General features: G+C 33.2%; 1 protein-coding gene across 1 annotated transcript; it reads right to left on the reverse strand.

The window, feature by feature from the left end:
* Positions 1–613: 613 nt before the first annotated feature.
* Positions 614–23,766, reverse strand: LOC148619802 (aminopeptidase A-like). Its single transcript, XM_088580079.1, has 19 exons — positions 22,934–23,766; positions 17,529–17,670; positions 16,858–16,995; positions 16,124–16,244; positions 15,424–15,578; positions 14,272–14,385; positions 13,758–13,892; positions 12,481–12,546; positions 11,724–11,798; positions 11,124–11,299; positions 10,401–10,477; positions 9,488–9,624; positions 8,892–9,095; positions 7,170–7,243; positions 5,695–5,799; positions 4,065–4,235; positions 3,199–3,339; positions 2,360–2,441; positions 614–1,002 (listed from the first exon to the last, which is right to left on the reverse strand). The coding sequence occupies exons 1-19, from the start codon at positions 23,560–23,562 to the stop codon at positions 850–852; spliced, it is 2,895 nt and encodes a 964-aa protein (XP_088436205.1). The 5' UTR covers positions 23,563–23,766; the 3' UTR covers positions 614–849.
* Positions 23,767–23,917: the final 151 nt, after the last annotated feature.

Genomic DNA, 23,917 nt, shown 5'->3' on the forward strand with positions numbered 1-23,917 from the left:
CCCGTCGTCTGTGAACAGAAAAATATTCTCCTAAACCTCACGGAAAACCGATTTGGTCATATTTGTTTTTATTTCTCTTATGTTTGTCATAAAAACATAGTGGGTTTCATAACTTTATATAACATATAATGTAACTTCTGTGTAAAGAGTACTTTATCAAAACTAGAAGTGGTAGAGAAATTTCCAACATACTCTTAAATTCGGAATTAAACCCAATAAATATAAATTTGGTCCAAGTGAAACTTCATCTGATTGATGCATTCGTTCTTGTATTGCTTTGTCATTTTGTGTATTCTCTAAAAGGACAAAAAAACTAAAAATTTATACAGAAACTCCCATTGAAAATCTGCCAATAATATGAAAGAGTAAGCAAGGGAACCAAGGTTATAGCGGTAATCAAAAGAATGTAATCCAGGGACAAAGACCAGACATGGAAAACAGACATACACAACAAAGAACATAAAGTAACTAAAATCTTACATGCAAGTAACAAAAGTAAATGAGCAACTCGGACTCCACTATAAACTGGGAGCATGGACCAGGTGCACCGGTAGGGTAAGCGTACAAACACAACAAAGAACATAAAGCAACTAAAATCATACATACAAGTTGCTCAAAGAAAATGAACAGAATTTTATCACAGAAATTCAAGACACAATAAAATATGTAAAGCACTTTACAAACAACTCTGTATAACATAGACCTTGGTTACAATTCATTCTCTACACTAAATGATCATTAAAATGCAAATTTCTATTGACATTAATTCGTTTCGAGGTGATTATAATATCAATTAACAAAAGACAGATCATGTATAAAACAACGTCAAAACCATTTTCAATGCTTATTTCAACAAACTCCCGGCTGTTGACACAACCAAGAGGAAATGATATGTTGATATTTTTTCATCCATGCTATGTTTCCTCTGATACTTTCCAATGCCTGCTCTCTGCCGCGTTCTCCAGCGCCAGCTTCTGGGTATTGTTTAAAAAATGCTTCAACCTAAAATTTTACAAAATACGAAACTAATTACAAAAGAGTTAAAAAAAATAGTGTTGAACATCAATAGAAACAGTGTGTTTAAGAGAATGCAAAGCTTGCTAAAGCTCATGTTAACTTGTCTCCTTGTTTTTTTGTTGTTTTTTTTTGTGTGTGTGTAAACATGTAGAAGCCTGAAAAAGAAAACCGGAACACATAGAAAGACGAGAGGCAGCTTCCATTTATAACAATACGTGGAGAAAAATAAGTATAATCCTTAAAAGCGGACGAACGAAACTTAAATATCAAAGAAAATAAAAACGTTATTAAATTAATACCCTTTTCTTGTGATTTTGACATCTGATTTTATTCGATTTTATTTATTTTATTTTTTTTTGGTTATCATCTCCTGTATGGGAAGGATAATTTGCGGGTTTTAATATAGTTCTTAATGGGGACACATAATAACGAGTTGTAAAGTGCTTTTATATATGGGGAAACTTCCTATTCTACGTTAATGGTGATTTGAATCAGGAAGATGGAGAAATTAAAGTTTTAGTATGAAAGATGTACTGGATTAAATTAAGAAATGACATTGTAAATATCCCTTAAATTAAAATTTTATTAATTTAACTTGATAATGTGCATTGTACATATCGATATGAAATATGCAATTGGAATCTTATAGGGGATGGTGATTTTTCAATGGGGAATGGGTAATGGGGATGGTATATGGTGTAAGTGGGAAATTTATACCATTTAAGAGCTTTATTAATTAAAAATATTCAAGTTCATCGAATGGTCGAGTTTAAGGTTCTTTGCGTTAACCATTAACTTGTATAAGATCTAGCCTAATTGCCTTTCTATACTATAATATTACACACCTTCAATCTTTATAAGAACTCAAAGATAGTTGAGAACAAAATCATAATTTGTAGTAAATATAACATTTAAGTGTAAGTGTTCGTAAGAATCAGGCAAATTTGAAAAAAAAAATCAGAAACATGCATGTCAAAACCCCACTGATCTGACAATGTATTATCACTCAAGGATACTTTCTTTATTTGAAAAGACCATTATTTGATCCGTGCATCACTGGCTTTGCTCAGAAATTTTTCAATAGTGTGTTAGAAAAATGAGGCTTATGACAGAGTTGCCTGACCTTGAAATAGTCATTTTCAGTGCATTTCAATGAAATTATAACTCCATGCACCAACATGATATGGAAAATATTGTCTTTTTCCTTGATTCTGATGGTGCAAATAGTCAAATAACACTGTCAAAATGATGTTTTTTTCATACCATGTTTCACTCACAGCCTGATTCTTAATGAGACTGAGACTTAAATCAATTTTGCATTTAATGTAATTATGATACACACCTCGGATAATTGAAATTCTGTGTTGAAATTTGAGACAATGCTGGGTATTAATCTACCAAATGATCTCGAAAAGACCGTAAACCTGAAACAGACATTTTACTATGTATCACATTAAGTGTATTATTGTATCCAAATTTCAGTGGAGCTCATCTTAGTATAAATTATATTACTCGTGTTAAGCTCAACTAAATATATGAAATAATTTTATAAAGGCGAAGAATTGTTCTGAAATAGCTTCATTCCCCACGAAGTAACTTAAAATACAAGTCCAACCTGAAAGTATCAGTCCATAGACTTGAAGGGAACAACTCGCTCTCGTATTAATTTCATGATGAGGTACCTTACTTTCTTCTATTCACGAATCAATTGCCCTCCCCCCCCAACCCCACCCACTTTTACTAGAATATTATTGGATTCTTTTTCAGTATAACTATGTCCAAATTTGTAGAGCACAAAGCTAAAACATCAAAATATGTTCGCTTTGTTACCTTCTCAAGGGTCGAACACAAAATGCCATCATACATTAATAGAACAACACATAATGTACTGGGTGGTTTTAAATATAAATCAGTTCAGCATACATACATGGCTTAACAAAAACTAATAGTAACCAATCCAAATACGACCATTACGACTAAAATGTAGTTAGTACCAAGTTTGCTTAAGTTTGCTTTAACGGCTTTACCATTCATGGAACTATTTACTTAAACATCAAGATCTGGCTGTTCAAAAGGTTTATCATATGAAAAACATTCCCCCACATTCATCAAGTACAATCTATTCTTTTACCAAGTAGACCAGACTGCCAACTACACTGGTCATGCGTTCCGTGTACTCACCGGTGAACCATGTATTCCCAGTTAGTTCTCACCCAGTCCCAAGCCAAACTACGTCCAACTGGATTTCGCGCAATATAAGTTATAACAATGAAAAAGTCTTGAGACTTAACCTTCGTTGTGTCTTTTGTGTATTCCAAGTACCTAGATAATTAAAAATTATCAATGAATGACAGAAAAACAATTACTATCTTTAAAAAAAAGATAGCCGACGCAGTAAAATTTGTTCTTTTTACTTCTGATTTTCTACATTTCATCTAGGAAATAACTTCAATTTTTGATACAGGTTTTTCAAACGCCATTAAGTTATCACTATTTGACCAATCGCGAAACAGAATTGCGATCATGTGACTTGCGTTTCCAAGGAAGAGCGTCTATAAAGTCAAGGGGTAAAAAGCGTACCGAATGAGCCGGAAAAAATTAGGAAAACTACTTCGCATTAATCTACTATAACAGTGGAATAAGAACAAACTACATAATCATATAAAATTACATGATTTACCGCTATAGTTTTAAATTGTTATATTCTCTATCAATTTATATTATTCGATTTAATTACATGTACAACATCTTCCTGAAAGCGGTTTCTATCATATTGTTATTTGGAAAAAAAGACTTGTTGGCGAAGCAAATCATGCATTGTACGTTACATGTTACTGCAAATAGGAATTTGCCATTTATTAAAACACAGTTCTCTGTACATGTAACTAGTGATGTTCAAAACCATATTAGTTTAAATGATAAAAGATAAATGGGTATCGATCGGTTGTGTGTTTCACAAGTCAATCTACAGATAGTGTTAGAAATACTGATCAACTAAACATTTTTTATACATGTAGAAACGTAATCTGAACGTTTATAGATACAACCTCATTAAAAGCCAAACTGTACGTGTCCTGGATAAACCATATAATAATTTAGACTGTTCCTGTGGAACGGTTTCTGTCAAATATTTATTCCACATATAATTCCAGTCGCTTTCAGAGTTAGTATTCTGTATACCATATTTATACACCAATGATCTCAGATTTGGTGGAATGCTGTTAACAAAAATAGATACTCATCTGTAACATGGAGACAAAGAATTCATAAAATAGTCTTCTTCATATTTAATAGGGAAATCCGAATTTCTTAATTTCTTAAAAGTGTTTCATGAGTTATTGGTATTTAATTCTTTCATAGTACACCTAAATACAAATATGTAGTTGTTGGTAAAAATTCCTCATACTTTGTAATAAAATTATTCCGAATATTTTTTCCAAATATAACGAAGATGTTTTCAAACTGCTTGAATTTCTTATCGACAACATATTTGTCCAGTGTGGTGGACGCGTCTTTCAACAAACGATCGGTATTTAAATGGAAAAAAAAATTGTGCTCCTCTACTTGCTGATCTATTCCTTTACTCTTATGAGGCGGCTGACTTTATAGCTGATCTGATCCAAAAGAAGGAACATCGTTTAGCTAGATCCTTTGATCTCCGTTTCCGCTATATAGATGACGTATTTTCGTTAAACAATCTATTTCGGGGATTTTGTACATCGCGTCTACCCCAAAGAACTTGAGATAAAGGATATTACAGACACTGTGATGTCAGCCTCATATCTTGACCTACACTTAGAGAGCGATGGTAAAGGAAAACTATTGACCAAACTATACAACAAACGCGAGGACTTCATTCCGTATTGTCAACATTCCTTTCATCTGTGGCAACATCCCTTCAGCACCTGCGTATGGAGATTTCATATCAACTCATACGTTATGCCAAGGCTTGCCGTAACTAAGCACACTTTTTGTATTGCGCAAGACTTTTCACAATTAGACTTCTGGAACTGGTTATTTTGATACAAGATGGAAGTCATCACTAAGTCTACAGAAGTTTAATGGTCGTCATCATAAACTCGCAAATCGTTACGGTGTATCCATCTGCACCATGAAAACTGATTTGTTCAAGGTGCCCTAGTTTTCCTTTCCTCTTTCATGAACTCCGGACTTGACTTGACTTGACTTGGTGGGTGTTTCTGGAAAAACAGAGGACGCTTACCCTACCGGTGCACCTGGTCCACGCTCCCAGTTTTTAGTGGAGTCCTAGTTGCTCATTTACTTTTGTTATTTTGTATGTAATAGTTTGGTTATTTTTATGTTCTTTGATGCGTGCGTCAGTTTTTCATGTCTGGTCTTTGTCTCTGGATTACATTCTTTTGATTTCCGCTAAAAAATTGGTCCTTTTGATTACTTTTTTGAATTTCTAAGCGTTGGTTGTACTTTCAGTTCTTATTTTTTTTCTTTTCGTTTTTGTCCGTCTTTAAGTAGTTCCCCTATTATTACTTCTAAATTGATTGAATTACACCGTATAGTTGCAATAGTTTTTTTTTTTATTTTGGTTTAATCCTCTATATCAATAATTATTGTAACCAATACTTTCAAGCAGATTCAAAGTTGACAAAATTTACGGATAAATTATATTAAATCTTATGCAAACGTAAGTTGACAGTTTACCTTTGTCCCTTCTCAATCCAATTTTTAAATTTTTGAGTAGCATTCTGTAAACATTCACGATCACCAAGGTTACAGGCAAGTTCAATTATATTCGACCTCATCAGCCTAAAGCAGAATATCTTGAAATTAATCAATACCGCAAACATATGCTCTAAATAAATCAAATGGACAGATTCGGAAACTTTCAGTGTATAAAGGAGGGGTTTATTCCAGAATTTTGTGGAGTTGGAAAATTCCCAACGATGTTAGAACTGTCAAATTTTTGTCGTTCCCTCCGCGGGACTCGAACTCGTACCGCTGTGACATCTATGGCAACACCGCCTGCACTAAGTCCAGCGCCCTAGACCACTCGGCCAGCTAGGCTATATAAAAATATATAGCTTTCGCTTGCCGGGTCATTCCTCCTCGTAGGATTAATCTAGGGCTGTAACTTAGTACACGATGTATGGTAGTACGGGACAGTTATATATTTGTGTTTCTTAAATAAATATAAACAATATTAACTTAATTATTTAAGTAGATTATGCTTACTACAAATTGTAGCTGAAGGAGATAGATCTAGGGTACGGGATACAAATCTTACAAATCACTGGAACGTTTGTATTCACCATTTTACATCAGTCTCATGTAAGCATCAAAGTAACTTTGACTGGTTTCATTACGTTTCATTGGAAAGCTTGAAAGGCTTCGGTGACATTTAATACGATACAACATATCACTGATTACAATAGTTATGTCCCTAGGTCTACCTCCTTAAGTTTTTTGGGGGGGGATTTGCAAAAATTAAGTTTTGAAAAAGTAGTATAGAAAATGTAAACTATTTAGTGTGTTCATTTACAGCGGGTAACACATATCAAGTTATGTATTCAAAACATTTTCATCTATTTGAAGTCACAAACTCATCTTTTTAATAAATACATGTAGAATATTGTTTGGTTTTGTTTAACTGAAATAATAAGAATGAAATAAATTACATAGAAAGCACTACAAAATTAAAAACAAAGTGGAGTAACATTTTGATCTGCTCGTAATTTACTTGATTTGTTAGGGAACTTGATCATTTATTCTATGTAATTCACTATTGATACAGATAAACGGCCTGTCCTTCCTGTCTCCAATAACGAGTTTAACATTACATTGGAAAGAATAATTTTGGTGGAATAAAAATTTACCCTGTGCCACCCATATCTAGGACCTGTTTGGTTTCTACATGGACAGTCTTTCAAAAGAAGTTTTAAAAAGCTTAGTTGAGGGTATCACCCCACTTTTTGGACTTGGGATTTTGGTCATTTTTAGAGTGTACTTTAAACGTAGGCACACAAGTTAATGGACTTAACATTTCAAAACGGCCGTACTTTACCAAAAAGTAAAATTGTACCTGGGACTTCACCCAAAACATGGAGTGTAATTTGGACTTGAAGCGAGGGGATGATACCCCTTAGTTGTACCATTTAACATGTTTATTGAATACTTACTTCCGTAAATGGTCTCCATTGTCATCCCATCCTATTATGTCTAAAACTGGTTTTACTTTACTTAAAACATATTTCTACAAAAGATACATATTGTCTCTATGATCCATTTTCGTATATGTAATCGACATGTCTTGGAAACCACGACCTAATCATTTATGAATAAACTGGAGAAAGTAAACCATTGCATTCAAGTTCCATTTCTGAACATGAAAGAGAATTAGAGGCTCAAAACAGCCTGAATCGCTCACCTGGTTCGATCAGCAACATTCGTTTTTGTAAAAACGGTCCTATTTTTTCCTGGATAAAAATTCATAAGGAGGAACAATCATATCAATTTTCATTAAATTCTGTCCAGTAGCTTGTTACAAGTAATTACATTATAAATATCAAAAAGATGTCAAAAAAGGGCGATAACTCAAACATGGCAAAACAGATTTACATGAAAATTTGACCACAGATACAATGTAGATCTCTTTTCCCAATGTCAGAATTTGGCTAAACCTTGCAGTTTTGGAGATACACGCGAAAAACTTCCGTCTGACCCCTATGTTCTATTTTTTAGTATGGACGACCATATTTTTCGACGGATCACAAACCTCCGTATCAGTTCTATGCAGAAAACCCTAAGGAAATTCGTACTAATTTTGGTTCTAATTAGCCGGGCAGTATCAGAGCAGAAGATTTTTTAAGAGAAATAACATTAAAAACAGCGAAAAAAAAACCGCCGAGAAAGGACAATAACAAATTTTGGGCACTGATAGATCTCATCATTCTTAATACTTTCCCTCCGTCAGAGTTTTGATGATTCTAACGGTTTTGGAGATATTAGCTAAAAATTCTGTCAGACCCCTATGCTCTATTTTCAGTAAGGGCGGCCATGTTTTTCGAAGAATAAAAAATCCCCACATCAGTTCTATGCAGAACACCCCCCCCCCCAAAAAAAAAAATCATATTAAGTCTGGTTCAAATTGGCCCAGTTGTTTCAGAGGAGAAAAGTTTTGAAAAATTGTTGACGACAATGCCAGACGCCAAGTGATGGCAATAGCTCTCCTGGCCTTGTGGGCAGGGTGAGCTAAAAAGAAACCGGCCTTAATAGCGTTCCTGCTAATGCTAGCGACACTTGCGATTAAGTTTACATGTACATTGCCTCCTTTGAAAATCTGACCATATGTCAAATGGGATGCGGCGCAAACTAGGTGCGCAGCTTTTCCACTGAAAAGGTGGGTTTTTTTAAACACGATAAAAGTAGGTTTAACCTATAAAAAATAAGGTAAAGCCTTTGATTGAAAAAATAATTAATGGATTTGATACATTGTAAGTATGCATTTTGTGATGTTTCCTTTTACATTTAATTCTAGTATAATTATAATATACATGTACCACTATGCAACATGTAGGTGATATTATTATAAGGTAGCATGTGCATTTACAACTACATATATGTTCACTGCATGTAGTGAATGTGGATGTTCTATTGAATAAGTTATCCGTGTGCAAAACTATTCATAATAAGCTTACTGGGATGACAAACGAAATTTAAGGAAGCGTGACTCATCGGTGCAAAATTTCTAATTGTCGATCACATCAATTCAGGGTGACCCACATTCCAATACAAACAAAATTGGTATAGTAACTGTGGAAATACATGAACATGTATGTTGAAGGAGATCTTGAAATTAGTTTACAAATAAGTTAAAAATTCTATTTAACATTCAAACAAACCCTAAATCCAGAGAAGTCTCCACCATATTCAAACATGTCCCGTATATAACCAAGTCCCGATACCGCACTTTCCCATGGTAAATGGTCCATTTCCTTGTCTAAGTATTTGGTGAGGTCCAATGCCACATCGTAATTTAGGTACCCTCCACGTGCTAAATTGAAAGCGTCATCAATAAGGCCGGATTTCTCAACGTCAGACATCGTCTGGAAATATAGAGAAATAAACTTTGAAGGAAGTTCTGATTTCGGTATATCTGAGGAGAAATACGCAAAATACAAGTACATTCTATAAGTATTGTAATGCATAATTTAACCAAAAGATTTGGTCAAGATTCCTAGGTCAAAAATCGTTCTTCTCTCGTAGTACATTATTTTCATTAATATAATAAGATGAAACAAACTTTCACCCTTAGTAAAATGTGCATTTTTTATCTCACGACTATTAGATTCATGTTATATTCTTAGGGAACACATATTGTTTTTATCTGCAAAGTGAATCCGCAACTTTATCTTTCACCGTTGTAGGTTTTTGTGTTTACTTTTATGCTGTTGTTTACATTCAGGCAAATTCTATGACAATAACAACTTCAACTTACATTGACGTTTTGTTGCAGCTTTGCAGCGAAGATACGCCAAAGATTGTCTGGATACAATACTCTATAGAAGCCTGTTTGGTTGACGTTAAACTTAATCCATCCGTTACTGATATCAGTCTGAACATTAAACGTTTTCTCTGAAGCAAAAAACAAAACATATTGTTCAAATGAAGTTTGCATGTATTTTTTTCCGACGCAGTCTGTATAGTTTCGCTTTTTACCCTTTCACCTTAAAGACGCTCCTCCATGGAAACGCAAGTCACCTGATCGCAAGTCTGCTTCTCGATTGGCCAAAATACTGATAACTTAGTGGCGTTCGAAAAAACTGTATCGAAATATGTTATTTCCTAAATGAAATGCAGAAAGTTGTAAGTTAAAAGAACAAATTTTACTGCGTCGGTTATATTTTTTAAAAGATAGTACTTTTTGCGAGTTTATTCACAACTATTATATGCATATATTATTCTATTATTGCATGTATAACTTTATTTCAATTTTCTTTTCAATTCGATTATATTTTACATTGGATAACTGTCACTCAAATATATTTCTAAAACGCACTCTTAAATTACATATGTAATTTTGGCTTTTATACACATCTGTAGTCATGTGTTGGCTTAGATATCGTATAGGCCACAAAGACAATCGTTAATGTATATATGCCGTTAAATGATTGATAGAAATTATTCTGAATTCTTGGAAATTTCATATTATGTACATTTATTTAATGTGTTCCTCACCACTCTACTTACTGAAATTACATTTTTTTTATATGTACATGTACATATAATATATCACTTAATTATGTACACGCGTCTCAATAAATATAATAATGAAGTAATCAGAAAAATGGTCAAATGTAAATGTACATTCTAGAAGCTTAATTAATGAAGAAAAAAATCATTTTTGTTACCATCTTCCTTATTCATCCATATACCATCAGATTTTCCATCACTTGTTTCATAGTCCAGATACACATACCATTTATACCTTAAACATATAAAGTACGCTCGAAATCATTGCAGTTTACTTCTAAAGTGTTTCAATCCATAAAAAACTGTTTCGCTCGGATATCGCAATGTCAGGCTATAGCTCTTAAAGTAACAAAGTTTATCGTCTATCGTCACGTAGGACGCGTTTCAAAACATTACTTAACAGCAATGTTTCACCTTTGTTGATCAATAGATTGTAATTTTGCTTTAAAATCAAACTTCGCAAAGCATGATCAGTCCACCGATTGTCATTAACTTTCAATCAAGACTTTGACAAGAAGACCCATGCGCCTTTTTGAAGAAATAAAACGTTGGAAATGACGCTGTTGTATGCAGATATGGAATTTTTATGTTAGAAATTGTAGTATTTTGAACTTAAACTAATATTTTACACCATTCACAAGTTTAATAGGTAGGCTCTTTGATACACATCTTGCATGTTCACTGCGGAAAATTATGTAGCTACACACAAGATAACTTAAAAGAAATAGCATCAGATCTGATACCGAAATCGGATTTAGTACTATTAACGTGCGCAACTTTTGTTGTCGTTATCAGGAAAGGTATTTTTAACAAATTACAGTGTCATATACTTTATAAAAAAAATGGACTATTTCAAAACCGTTTCCATTTCAAATACTCACTTGTAAGGAGACTCGTTTTCATCATATTGTGTACTGATATCTGCGAGAAATCGTTTCTGTACAGCCTTAACAGTGGTCATACCCCCTGTGCTTGAAACTGATATATTGATATAAGGAAGTCCCATCTGACGTGTCCATGTGTCCATCATATCTTTTACACTTATCCTTGGTTCTGTCTTAAAATAGAAATTACGAAATCTTCCTGACATTATGCATTATCATAGAATAACAGTATACATGTACATGTATGATGATTCAAAATGCTGTATATTTGAATATTTAAAAGAAAACAACCTGAAAGGTTATGAAAACTAGCACTTGCTTTATGATTTATGTGCTAGTACATATACATATATTTTCCTATTATATGATGCATTCATGTACAATGAATGTGGTTTGAAACAAAAATGTAATATTTTGCATGATATAAAGGGATTAGATCTTGTTATAATGTTTATTTTCTGTTTTTAATTGAGATTACAAGTTTTAATAAGTTAGAATATCAGAAATCATTCATAAAATCGTTCAAAAATTTATTAAAAGTTGATGGACGCAGCTACATGTAGTTCAGGAAAATACGCACGCTGTCATTTAACTTACTGTAACAACGTTTCCCAGGGCAGACCAAAGATCGTCTGTTTTAGCATTTGCCCATTCATGCTGAGTCAGGTATTTCTGAAAATATAGATGCATGAAAATCATATATACAGATATAATAGTTGTATTACAAGACACGCAGTCTGTTTTATATTTTAGACAGTGTGGGTTCTTATATTTTTGAAGTCTTAGCTACAGGTACACAGTCCTCCTCTTCAGGTACACTGTAATGGTACACACATGTATACAGTATTTGTATGAGATAAACGTTCCATTCTATGGTATATGAAGGATGGGGAAATACGTTTTTTTAAGTAAATTTTGATATAAAAAAGATATATTATAGTTAGTTGAATAACAGTAAATGTTTGACAAAGAAAAATGTAATTGGTAATGGGAATAGGGACAATGGAGAATGGGGATGGGGACATTAGGGAATGGAAAATGGGGATGAGGGATGGGGGTACGGGACATGTGTATGGAGTAAATAGAAAGTTTTTCAAGACTTGTAAATTATGGTTTTGATCAGTTGTTGACTTGTATTTTTAATAGTTGGTTAGTTACATTAGTATAAGCAAACATACATGTAGATGTATATCTTTTTTCCTGTCGAACGACTTCTAATTAAAAAAAGTTTCTGAATCTATTATTTAACAAGTATTTCAAATTTGTGTATTCAATTATTCAAAGTGAGAAAATACATTTTTAATCCAAAAAGAAGAGAAAGAGAGTTTACAAGTGTATAATAGTTGTAACTTACACCAACACCCTGGAAAAATCTGTCACGACCCATGATACCCTCCAACATCGCAATTACAGAGGCTCCCTAAATGGAGTTAAACGGTCAGATACATATGTATACTTCTTTTAAATGTAATTACAATCTAATTACTTTGTTTTGATATTTTGTGCCATGTCGCGGTTAAACTATAACAGTTGTTATATACATGTGTATGCATGTATATATTGTTTGGTACACCAATGACTCTTCGTGATGAAGCAAATTGCTATCCTGTTTGGAATGTGTTGACGTGTGTTCCAAAACTGAACAAAATTTTACAAGATGCCGATGGTAAAATTTTAACTGAATATTCATATATTCATAATAACTATTTCTATGAGGTCATGTTTGATACATTTGTATGCAAATAGGAATTATTATTTTTCGTGCACGCAGTATTAGATATTGAACTAAATAGAATATATGCAAAGTGTTTTTTTTTCAAATTTATATTTTTTCTTATCAGTTACCTTGTCTTGATTATGTGTAAGTTTTTGTAAGAATCAGGCGAAATAAAAAACAGAAATATGCATGTCAAACCCCACCGAACGAACAACACAATTTCACTCAATAATGCTTTCCTCAATTTCCTCCATAATGGTCGCCATCATGAACTCGTGGATCGTTATGGTGTATCCATCTGCACCATGAAAACTGATTTATTCAACGGGTCACACTTTCCCTTTCCTCGTTTGTCTACCCCGGACTTGACTTTTTATGAGCAACTCGGCGTGTGTTTCTGGAAAAGCAGAGGACGCTTACCCTACTTGTGCACCTGGTCCATGCTCCCAGTTTTTAGTGGAGTCCGAGTTGCTCATTTGCTTTTGTTACTTTGTATGTATGATTTTAGTTACTTTATGTTCTTTGTTGTGTATGTCTATTTTCCATATCTGGTCTTTGTCCCTGGATTACATTCTTTTGATTACCGCTATAACCTTGGTTCCCTTGATTACTCTTCCCTATTTGAACAGACAGTTATTTGATCTCTGCATCACTGGATTTGCTCAGATATTTTTTAATAGAATGTTAGAAAATCAGATGTTTTAAATATCTGTCCTTTAAATGATCATTTTAGTGCATCCAGTGAAATTATAAATCAATTGACCTAGAAGTGATATGGAAAATCTTGTCTTTTCCCTTGATTCTGATGGTGAAATAGTCAAATTAAACTTTCAAAATGTTTTTTTTTTCAACCCTTGTTTCACCCACTGCCTGATTCTTACAGAGACTTACACTTAAAGTTTCTTCATACTTACCTTATTATAGGAAATACTGTCGAAGACTTCATTAATTTGATTCGGGTTCTGAACATTTACTATAATTGGATGGGAGGATACTTTTGAATCAGTTACCATCACTGGTTGTGCTTCTTCTGATGGAAATTGTTCCATCTGAAATACATGTGTAAACTGAAGATCTCGTTTTGTAGCTTCTCTGTTAATAGAGCATAGTTTTACAATACAGGAGCAAGCGGTTCATTCTCCGAGGCCGGGGTCCTCGATTATCTGAATTTTATTTTTTTTTTATTTTAGAAGCGGTCAATATACATCCCTATTTTTATTTATATTATTGACCCTGTTTGTTTACTTTCTGAATTTAACTTTCGAAGATCCGCTCCCTCCCCCCCCCCCCGATTTCCGCATGCAGTCATTAAAAAGTCAAATCATAAATTCAAAAGGTTATTGGTATCTCTATGTTTGTTAAAAATACCTTTAAAAAGTCGTAAATATGTCAGAAAAGAAAAGATAATTGTAGTAATTGTATTTATACCATTTTCCATTCTGGTTTGAACGAGTTAGAACCAACATACTCCATAAAACTGGCAAATCCTTCATTCAGCCATAAGTCATCCCACCAGTCCATGGTGACAATGTTGCCAAACCACTGCATTAATATTTGAAAATACACATGTGCATTGTAATATATTTCATAGTTTGTGTCAATTTTTATATTGGCAGACTAAATTTACATTCTTTAATCTACCAAAAGTGACTGAATAATAATGCTCACGATCTTACAGTCAAAGATCTCTGGCATCTAATGATATTCTTCAGTATGTTGTTATGGTGACTTTTGATCGTTTAATCATTTGAATAACACTGAACTTTATGCTTCGTACATTGTATTTGAAAAAAAATTCGGTGAAGCAAGCTAGGTTTTCATTTTTTTTTTGTTAACCGATGAACTCGGGAAAGAATACGTTATTATTTTTCTAGTTTTGTATTTCTTTTCGTGTGAATACATACATTTGTTCAAAGAAAGCCATATTTTTTCACGTGCATTTTTTGTAAAGTAAAGCTTGGTTGGTATGTATTATTATGCCACGTCTAAGTTGCTCGACTCTTCGGAGGTGATTCAAAAGTAAAAACCAACTATCATACATAAATGTGACAAAAACATATCGAAAAATGGCAAAAGGCGAAATTGTCCCATATCGGCAATACTTTCGTTAAGTAGCACTCAAGGTAAAAAACCATGCAAGATGTGGTTCTTGGCTAGAAAGCCTACACATTTCATTTTTGATATTTTGTTTAAAATGTCATAGTAAACAGAAAGTTACATGTGGCTTTTAATATGACCCTTGCTCTTATGAGATAAAAAAATACATAGAATACATTGTAAAATTCCAAATTAAGGAAGTTATCTCTGTAAATTACACTGAAATACAGTAAAAACTAATGGATTTTCGATGTGAATTATCTCCTAAGAGCAGACAGATTGAATGAAAAATTAAACTTTTCATCATATTGACCTATATGGCAGCTTAATAACAAAACAAAAATAAAACAAAAACAAAAATGTGTAGTCTTTTTTTGGGTGTATCACATATTTGCATAATTCTTATATGGAGTGCTACTTAAAAATGACAAAACAACACTATCGAAAAAATGTAATGTCTACCTAACGATAATCTTCACGAACCTGATGTGATATTTCATGAGCAACGACTACGGCCACCCTTTGTAGATTTGCTGTAGAAGCTTCTTGAGGATCATACAACATGTTTACTTCTCTGTAAGTAATAAGGCCCCAGTGTTCCATAGCACCAGAGACAAAATTTGGAATACCAATCATGTCTAGGAAAATAAAACAATTTTTACGTCTTGAATTTCCCATATTTACATGTACATGTACGAATGTTTCATGCTTGTGTCCTTTTGCTTGCATTCAATATTAACCGAAAATATCTTCAGATAGATTTTTAAGTTTTTATGATACCATGTACAAAAAAATCCGTAGAATCTAGTATACTGATTGCCTAATTTTAACACAACTAACGTATAGCAATTATTTTATACAAATGACTATAGATGCCAGATCTAGTTGCGGCTTTCGTGTGGGTATAATAAGTCAATGTTTCAGCCTCTCTTATGAGATTGAATTTAATTTTTCAAAATGTGATATTTTTGTGTTAAAACATTGAAAAATGATAAGACAGAAATAGTGTTCAATGAATAATTAAACAAATTCGTTAGTTATAATTGTAGTATTAACACAAGGCAATGTGAGGGGTATTTAGCGCCCCTGGTAAGCCCCCTCCACACCATCGTAAATTTCGGAATCCGCCACTAAGGAAGTTTTTTTATTTTCAATTTGAAGTGAGTAAGGAGTAGAACAAGACCTTGTTTTGGAAGTGGATATGATACATTGAACAGATCCTGATATAACTCCATTGTGTGTACAGCTATATCCAGGGAAAACTGGGTCTGGTTGACTCTGTCGGGTGTTGCGAATGTTCGAACCTATTAAAATAGAGTTATCATTCTTTATTCATGTGTGCACTTGACGTCACTATGTATATTGCTTTTATTTATAGGAAGAAGGTACACTTTCTTTGTTTTATCACATTTTCTGTCTTATCGCACAATTTTAAGATGTATTTTTCATGTATTTCAAAGGTTTCTACATAGATAATTTCTAAGACTAGTTAAATCGATTTGTCGAGGGACAAGCTCATAAATGCACGACCACATGACCGTACGCCATTTCAATACCGTTTTTAAAAAGTATCAAAATTTTACAAAAACGCCTTGTTGATATTATTAAAAAGGGTTTCTTCTTCACATGTCGCGTAACATCAAGAAAACGTCTTTTTAAATTGCTTCAAACTTTACATACATGTACAAATCTGAGTTTTTAATGGTTATTTTAACGTCTGTATATTTTTTTTATGGAAATCTTTTTTTTTTGTTCACAACATATGGCAGTGTTTAGTTTCTCGCCAGATGAGATGCTCGTGGCGCAGCTGTTATAAATGCATATGTACAATTATGTATGATTATGTTCGGTTTAATTAAATATGTGCATGTATATTACACTTGTAACTAGCAATCTTAATTTAAGTACTACATGTACCTGTATTCCATGCTTAGTGTTCTTGGTAAGATATTTAAAATCACACACTATGAAACACACAAGGTAAGTGCTCATTTTCACCGATGTTTCGAAAACTGTCTTGTAAAGGGATGAATCCTCCGACCACTGAGTTTTCCTCTGCATAAAAAAGTGTCAGTGTACAAGTTGAAATATTCATTATACACGTAGCTACACTAGTTTAGCTGAGATTAAAATACATTATTTACATTGGTTTTTTTTATATTTTTGAGTCGAGTTTAGAAAAGAACAACAAAGGATAAATTAAATTCGTTCTGGAGCGTTCACAGCTGTATGCTACAGTAACTTTGACTGCCAAGAAAGATTCCTGAGTGGAAAATATGACGATCATCTGAAGAGACCCTTGTAAAAACGACACTCATATACCAATTAATCAATGTTAATCTTTGGTTGTAAGTATGAGGAAAAAATCTGCGGGTGGAACTTAGTCCTAAGAACAGGCCCGTCCAAATACCATGCAGTGATTGATTTAACGCTTTCTACATTTGTACTAAGAGTTGAATAAATGAACACACTATCAGGACAATTCGATGGTTCTCTAAAATATCAATGCAAAGTTTTGTCTTTCAAACCTATAATGAGCAAAGATGTACATGCACATATTATATCATATATATTTGTACGTGTACTACCTCTTCTGGCATATTTGATAGAGCCGTGAATCCATTTCTGTGAACAAGATGTACTGTATAGTTAGCTTTAATGTTGGGTTCGTCAAAACATGGGAATGCCCTTCTAGCGTTGACTGGTTCAAACTTTGATGATACAAGATAGCTAAAACAAAAGGGGAAAATGGGGTACATGTACGTATGAGAAGGCTTGTTTTGTTCTTATGACTTGAAAGCTCAGCCGTCAAAACTGTTCTCGGTATTCGTGTTTTTTCTTTGAAATCTTCTCCATAATAGTCTCCGAATGTTCCTTTATGATGCCGTACCGAATTTAGATTTTTTTTTTTAAGAACAAACTGGATTTTTTCATTGATTGTTAACCGGAAGATAAGTAAATTTTATTTGAAGGTAAGAGTTGGAGTGGAGGGGAAAAATCCATATTGTCATTTTGCGCATGCATGCAGTTTTCCTTCCATCTTATGAAAGAAGCAGAGGAGTATTCCGTTGAAGAGTAATCAAGGGAACCAAGGCTATAGCGATAATCAAAAGAATGCAATCCAGTGACAAAGACCAGACGTGGAAAACAGACATACACAACAAAGAACATAAAGTAACTAAAATCATACATATAAAGTAACAATAGCAAATGAGCAATTCAGACTCCACTAAAAACTGGGAGCATGGACCAGGTGCATTCTTCTTCCTGGTGAAAAAACAACTTATATATATATATAGTACTTTTAAATTGTATTTGGGCCGTTATAACAGTTATTTGGTACGGAACAGTAAATCATGTTGAATATTCTATTAAGATGTCAAAATATACCAACATAAATAGATTCTGTATTTGCGTTTTAGAGATAGCCAATTAAATTTACAATCTTGTTTTCGTATTAAAATTTAAAAATTGTTACACCAAGTAATAAAACAGTCTGTCAACGAAAGTACAAAGAATGGATATAGCACTTTGTTATCTTATCTATAAAATTGTAACGTGAGAGGGACTAAGAAATGCTGGAGTTCTGCTGATCTCCCGTCCGTCCGTTACAGCTTGAAAGCGCTCTCACACCTACATTTCTCAACGGATTTATATAAAATTTCAACTAAGTATACTGCTATGAAACCTTCAAACAAGTTTGAAAATCAACGACGGCCGGCTGATATCATGAGTAATTACATGTACAAGTACCTTGGACGAGGGCATGGTACACTTATCTTTTATGTTGTTTTAAGTGGTTTGATGGATCACCGAGGTTAGGCATGATTGTATAATATACAAATTTAATCTCGTATTCTTATTGAATTTTTTAGCATTGTTCCACTCTCATAAAAGTGTATACATGTGCATACATTATATTTTCTAAATAATACATGTATCTGGTTTTTTTTTCTTTTTAGTAATACGAAAATGTACCTTCATTTTTATTGTTATTCTTCATAATTTATCTTCATAATTATTATTACGCAGTAAATAAACATATCCAGTTGTTTAAATGAAAATGGCCGAAAATAACAGTTGACCTTTGGTTGACCTTTGGAGTAATCAAAACAATCAATTAAATATCAAATTGATTTTGTTCGCTTCCTTCTAATATGTAAATGATTTTATTCAAATAAACAAAATTATAATAATAATAATAATCATAATGATGATGATAATAATAATAATGATAATAATAGAATGGTAGCCTGTTAGATATCAAATATAAACATTCCGCATCTACGAAAACAAACAATTATAATTCGGACTCCGGATTTTCCATAGACCTAAATATAATAAAGATTTCACAGTACTTTCGCTTGACCGAATTCGTGCACCTCGTTTATGTTTTGTTTAAACTAAAGTCGTTATCTTACCAATATATTTCATTTACTTGATATATAACTTATTCTTTCCCCACTTTATTTTTGCCACGTAGATATTTAAAATGTTACGGTCAGTTAAAAGGTAAGCACTTCATCGGTACTTGGAAATACAGATATTTACATGCTTATAAATGCAAAATTTGTTGACTTGTCTCTGCCGCCCTTGTGAAGATGATAGATGTTCTTGTTGTGTAGAACCTAAAGGCCGTTCTACTTAACTTGATCATCCCATCACGGGAGAGAAATGATCATGAACAAGTCGATAGTGGGTGTCAACAATTGCAGCTTGTTTGTAAAAAAAATCATGTTTAGGGTCGTTACCAACAATATTCAAATTACTTTTTCGACAATTTCAGCAAAACTACAGCTTTTATGAAACAACCCAAGAATGTCTGATAAATGAGAATGGGAATCTCGAACTCTAGCAGCGGATCTTCTTGTGTCGGAAGATGGGGATCAAGACTAAGACTATAATTACAAATCCTTTCGAGTCCACGATAATAAGCAACAAATTAGTCAATTAATGATGCATTATTTTCTTTTCTTTTAACTTGTTATTGATTGCTGATATAATAATAGAATTAAACAGTTCATTCCTTTTATTTGGCCGTGATGGTTTCTTTCTGTCGGAAAGTCCAATAACAATATCTGCATTTCCTTTCACTTCTCATATAGATAAAAACCCATGTGCATGTGTAACCTTTTAACCTTTTATAATACGTTCATATTTTACATCCGTTTTGATACATGTTAACTTGGTGTAAACACATACAATTGTAAGCATAAAAATGTTAGTTTATGAATAAATTAGTATCACGTACACTTGCAACATGGTCCTGAATAAAATATGTTTAAGGACATCCTGGTGATATTTTTATTTAAGTGATACATACACACATTTTGTACATCTACAAATTCGTATAAAATGAACTGATCCCCTTTTCTCAAAAGAACAATATGAAGTTGCATGCGTTATACACTCATTTATATTTGCTGAGGAAGTTCATATAGGATAATAATTAAAATACCTTACATCGTATCCCCATTTATACAAAGCCACATTCGACAATTGAAATCAATCAATCCATGGGGAGTCGAGATAATTGCGATGACATTCTGATGGACGGACGGGCAAGGTGATTCCAATAAACCATCCGCTTGTGAGTGATGGTATAAAAAATGTCGATAAACATACATGTATGACAATTAAAAATTAACAGTTACGCGAAGGAAAATGGTATCCCAACCTCTATTTCTAGTATGTTAAATGCCACAACTTTCGAACGAAGTTATTAAATTTAAATTAAATGAAAAACGTTTGAAATTTTCTTTCAATCACATGAAGACAAACACAATTCAAAAACGTGCTTAAGCTATTGGTTACACCTCCAGTACATAACCGAATAACCGTTTTCTGATTAACCACAAATTATCCTGCTAGTTTAAAATTACATCTGTCACACATGATGTGCAGTTTTTCTCTATACATGAACTGTATTTTATTAACTATCCCTGAAGCTACTAACGTTGTACTGTATTGACTTACATTACGAGGTCGGAAAGGTATTGAGTAATTATGAGGCCAGGTAAGGTATAGAGTATGGCAGAGTAATAAAGGCTTTGAAATAGCGAATGCAAACTGTATATATCTCTGTACAGGAGATTGCGACAGTGGTATTCTTAATAGCATGTACAAAGATTCCAAACCATCATTTGCTATTTCGAACCCAAATTTTGCACACACACAAAAAAAAAAAAATTTTTCAGACAAAATTTTTTTTAAAGGCATGAAAAAAGGAATTATGTGTATAAACATGTAGGACTTTACATATGTGTTATAAACAACGAAATTTAGTTGAAATATCTAAGGAGGCACAAAAATGAAATTTAATTAATACATGTACTTAGAAGTGCTTGTGTTTTTTTCGTAACTAACGATATTTTAGTAATTGTAAAATTACTATTGCAGCGAGTGATATTATGCAGAAAAATAATTTGGCATGTTCAACTTGCCTACACGAATGTCCATGTACAAATATTTTTCCGTTTGAACGATAATTTGTTATTCGAACTCTTTTACCTCAGCACGAATTTATTTGCTTACATAAACTGATATAAGTGATGAAGGCAACGAAAAACAATGCTAACATAACATGTAAGTTGAAAGGTGAAAACAGACAGACGGGCATGTGATGTCCTTTAAGAAATGACAACACTAAACGACATTAAGACAGCCTTTTTTTATTTGTAACTATCATTAATATCGTTCATGTTTACAATGTAATACACATAATTTATCAAATTACTTGTAAATTATACTCAAGTAACATGTACTGTTGTTTTTTGCACATGCTGCACATAACTTTTAGATAGAGCATGACTTACGGCAACCTATTGTTTTGTATCTGTATATATATGTATTGTTATCAGTAGAGAAGATTTCGTATGTATATCTCATTCACTTTTGACTCATCCGTCTTGTGAATCGAAAATATATGTAAGAGTAATCAAGGGAACCAAGGTTATAGCGGTAATCAAAAGAATGTAATCCAGGGACAAAGACCAGACATGGAAAACAGACATACACAACAAAGAACATAAAGTAACTAAAATCATACATACAAAGTAACAAAAGTAAATGAGCAACTCGGACTCCACCAAAAACTGGGAGCATGGACCAGGTGCACCGGTAGGGTAAGCGTCCTCTTTTCCTTATCTTTTAAGTAAAAAGTAAAATTTGGGCAGTCCTGTACTTCAAAACCTGAAGTCGGATTATGTTCATATTAAAAGAACCCAGTGTGATATTAATGTTTATGTACTACATACACTTCGTGTACATGTATGTTGATAATTTTGTTTCCGAAGCATGCAAAAGATTTGCCATCTTGAAATATTTTAAAGGGAATTTTTAAGATCGAAACAGCAAATCATTCAGCATTAAAATACTTTATTAATATATTACTTAAGGTTATTTTGCGGTTTTCAAAACTTTTAAAGGTGTAAACAGGCTTAAAAACAGTTTTTTTTTATCACCTGTCAAAAAAAAAAAATAGAAACCTCCCTGAAATAAACTTTCAATGAAAAAATATGACTATAGTTGCACATTGTCCATTTGTAATGATTAGAAAAAGAAGATATTAATATCAAATTAAATAAGCTTGGTTTAAAACCGTATCATACATTTGTAACATCTTTTACCATATTTTATGATGTCTGACGGAGCAGGACATACCTACCCTTTCAGAGCACTTGTTGTAACTCCCGGTTTTTTGTGGGAGTTTATATGGCCAGTGCTTTCGTTTTTCTTGTTTCCCTTATCTTCAGTTTTTATGTTTGATATATTTTGTTCAGTTGGCTACATTGTGTCTGCAGATCGTTCTTGTTCCATGTGTTCACTTTTAGGCCATGTTTTTTTTTTTTTTTTTTTGGGTGGGGGGGGGGGGGTTGACGTATTTGAATGATCCCACTGCTAACGCTTCGGTTATTTTTTTGTGTGTGGATATTTACATATGTTAACCACTTATATAAAACATTATGAATCACATCATTGAATGCCAACTTACCTCGTCTTATTAGTGATCGAGTTGACATAGCTACTTTTGTAGAAACCTACAATGGACCTTGTAAGCGACCCATCAAACTGAAGTTCAAGGAAAACTGTTGAGTTAGCCTGAAGTGGAGATATGGTTTCAATTATCCAGAATTGGTTTTCATCATATCCACGAGGTTGCTTAATGCCAATTTCCACCTTGTTTGCATCTCTAAGAACTGTTTTTGTCATATTTAAATAAAGATAATGTATAAGAATAAAAGAAGTCGTTTTATAAACTTCAATTTCCACGGTTTCATTACCGTAGAACCAACTATTTCCATCGTAGAAATCTGGGTATAGCGTCACGTTATAGTGAACCGGAAGAACATCCCTTGAAAGTCTTAGGTTCTTCCATGGTTCTGAGGGAGATGGCGGAAGCGTCGTCCCGAACGTCGAGGTAGGTTTACTAGTCACTAAAGTTGATTCAGCGCCTCCCTGGTTTGCACCAGAATTTCCAGCAGTGTTCGTGTTATCATCACATTTTGGCATGAAATACCATACTAATATACCAACAGCTATTGGGATGGCTATGAATAAAAATCCGACAAAGTACACTACTCTTTTTTTCACAGCGTATGCTCTATGCTCCTTAACTTCCATTCTAAACTTTGTTACTAATAAATACGTACGATCTTCGTAGTATTATCACATAGAACTAAAGGTATGCACAGTGGTGTTCGGAAATAATTTACTACAAACTATCAGCGTCTCTAATACTTAATTACCTACATTTTTGACAATACATTCGTAAATCCAAGAACCCGTCACACATTTAGCATTGTCGGCAAACGCCCATCGGATAGTACAATTCTTATTAAATGCACTTTCTTTCATTTGCGAACAACGTACCGGTATTAAGTATATACAAATAGATAATGATTTGTACTATATACAACTGTAGTAATCTGACCGTTTCATTTGGTACTCAATGTTATCAAGTAAATTTATACTGGTA

The sequence above is a fragment of the Perna viridis genome, chromosome 4 (genome assembly GCF_037379345.1).
Source record: "Perna viridis isolate PV_CMFRI_1.1 ecotype Kerala chromosome 4, ASM3737934v1, whole genome shotgun sequence".
Taxonomy (NCBI): domain Eukaryota; kingdom Metazoa; phylum Mollusca; class Bivalvia; order Mytilida; family Mytilidae; genus Perna; species Perna viridis.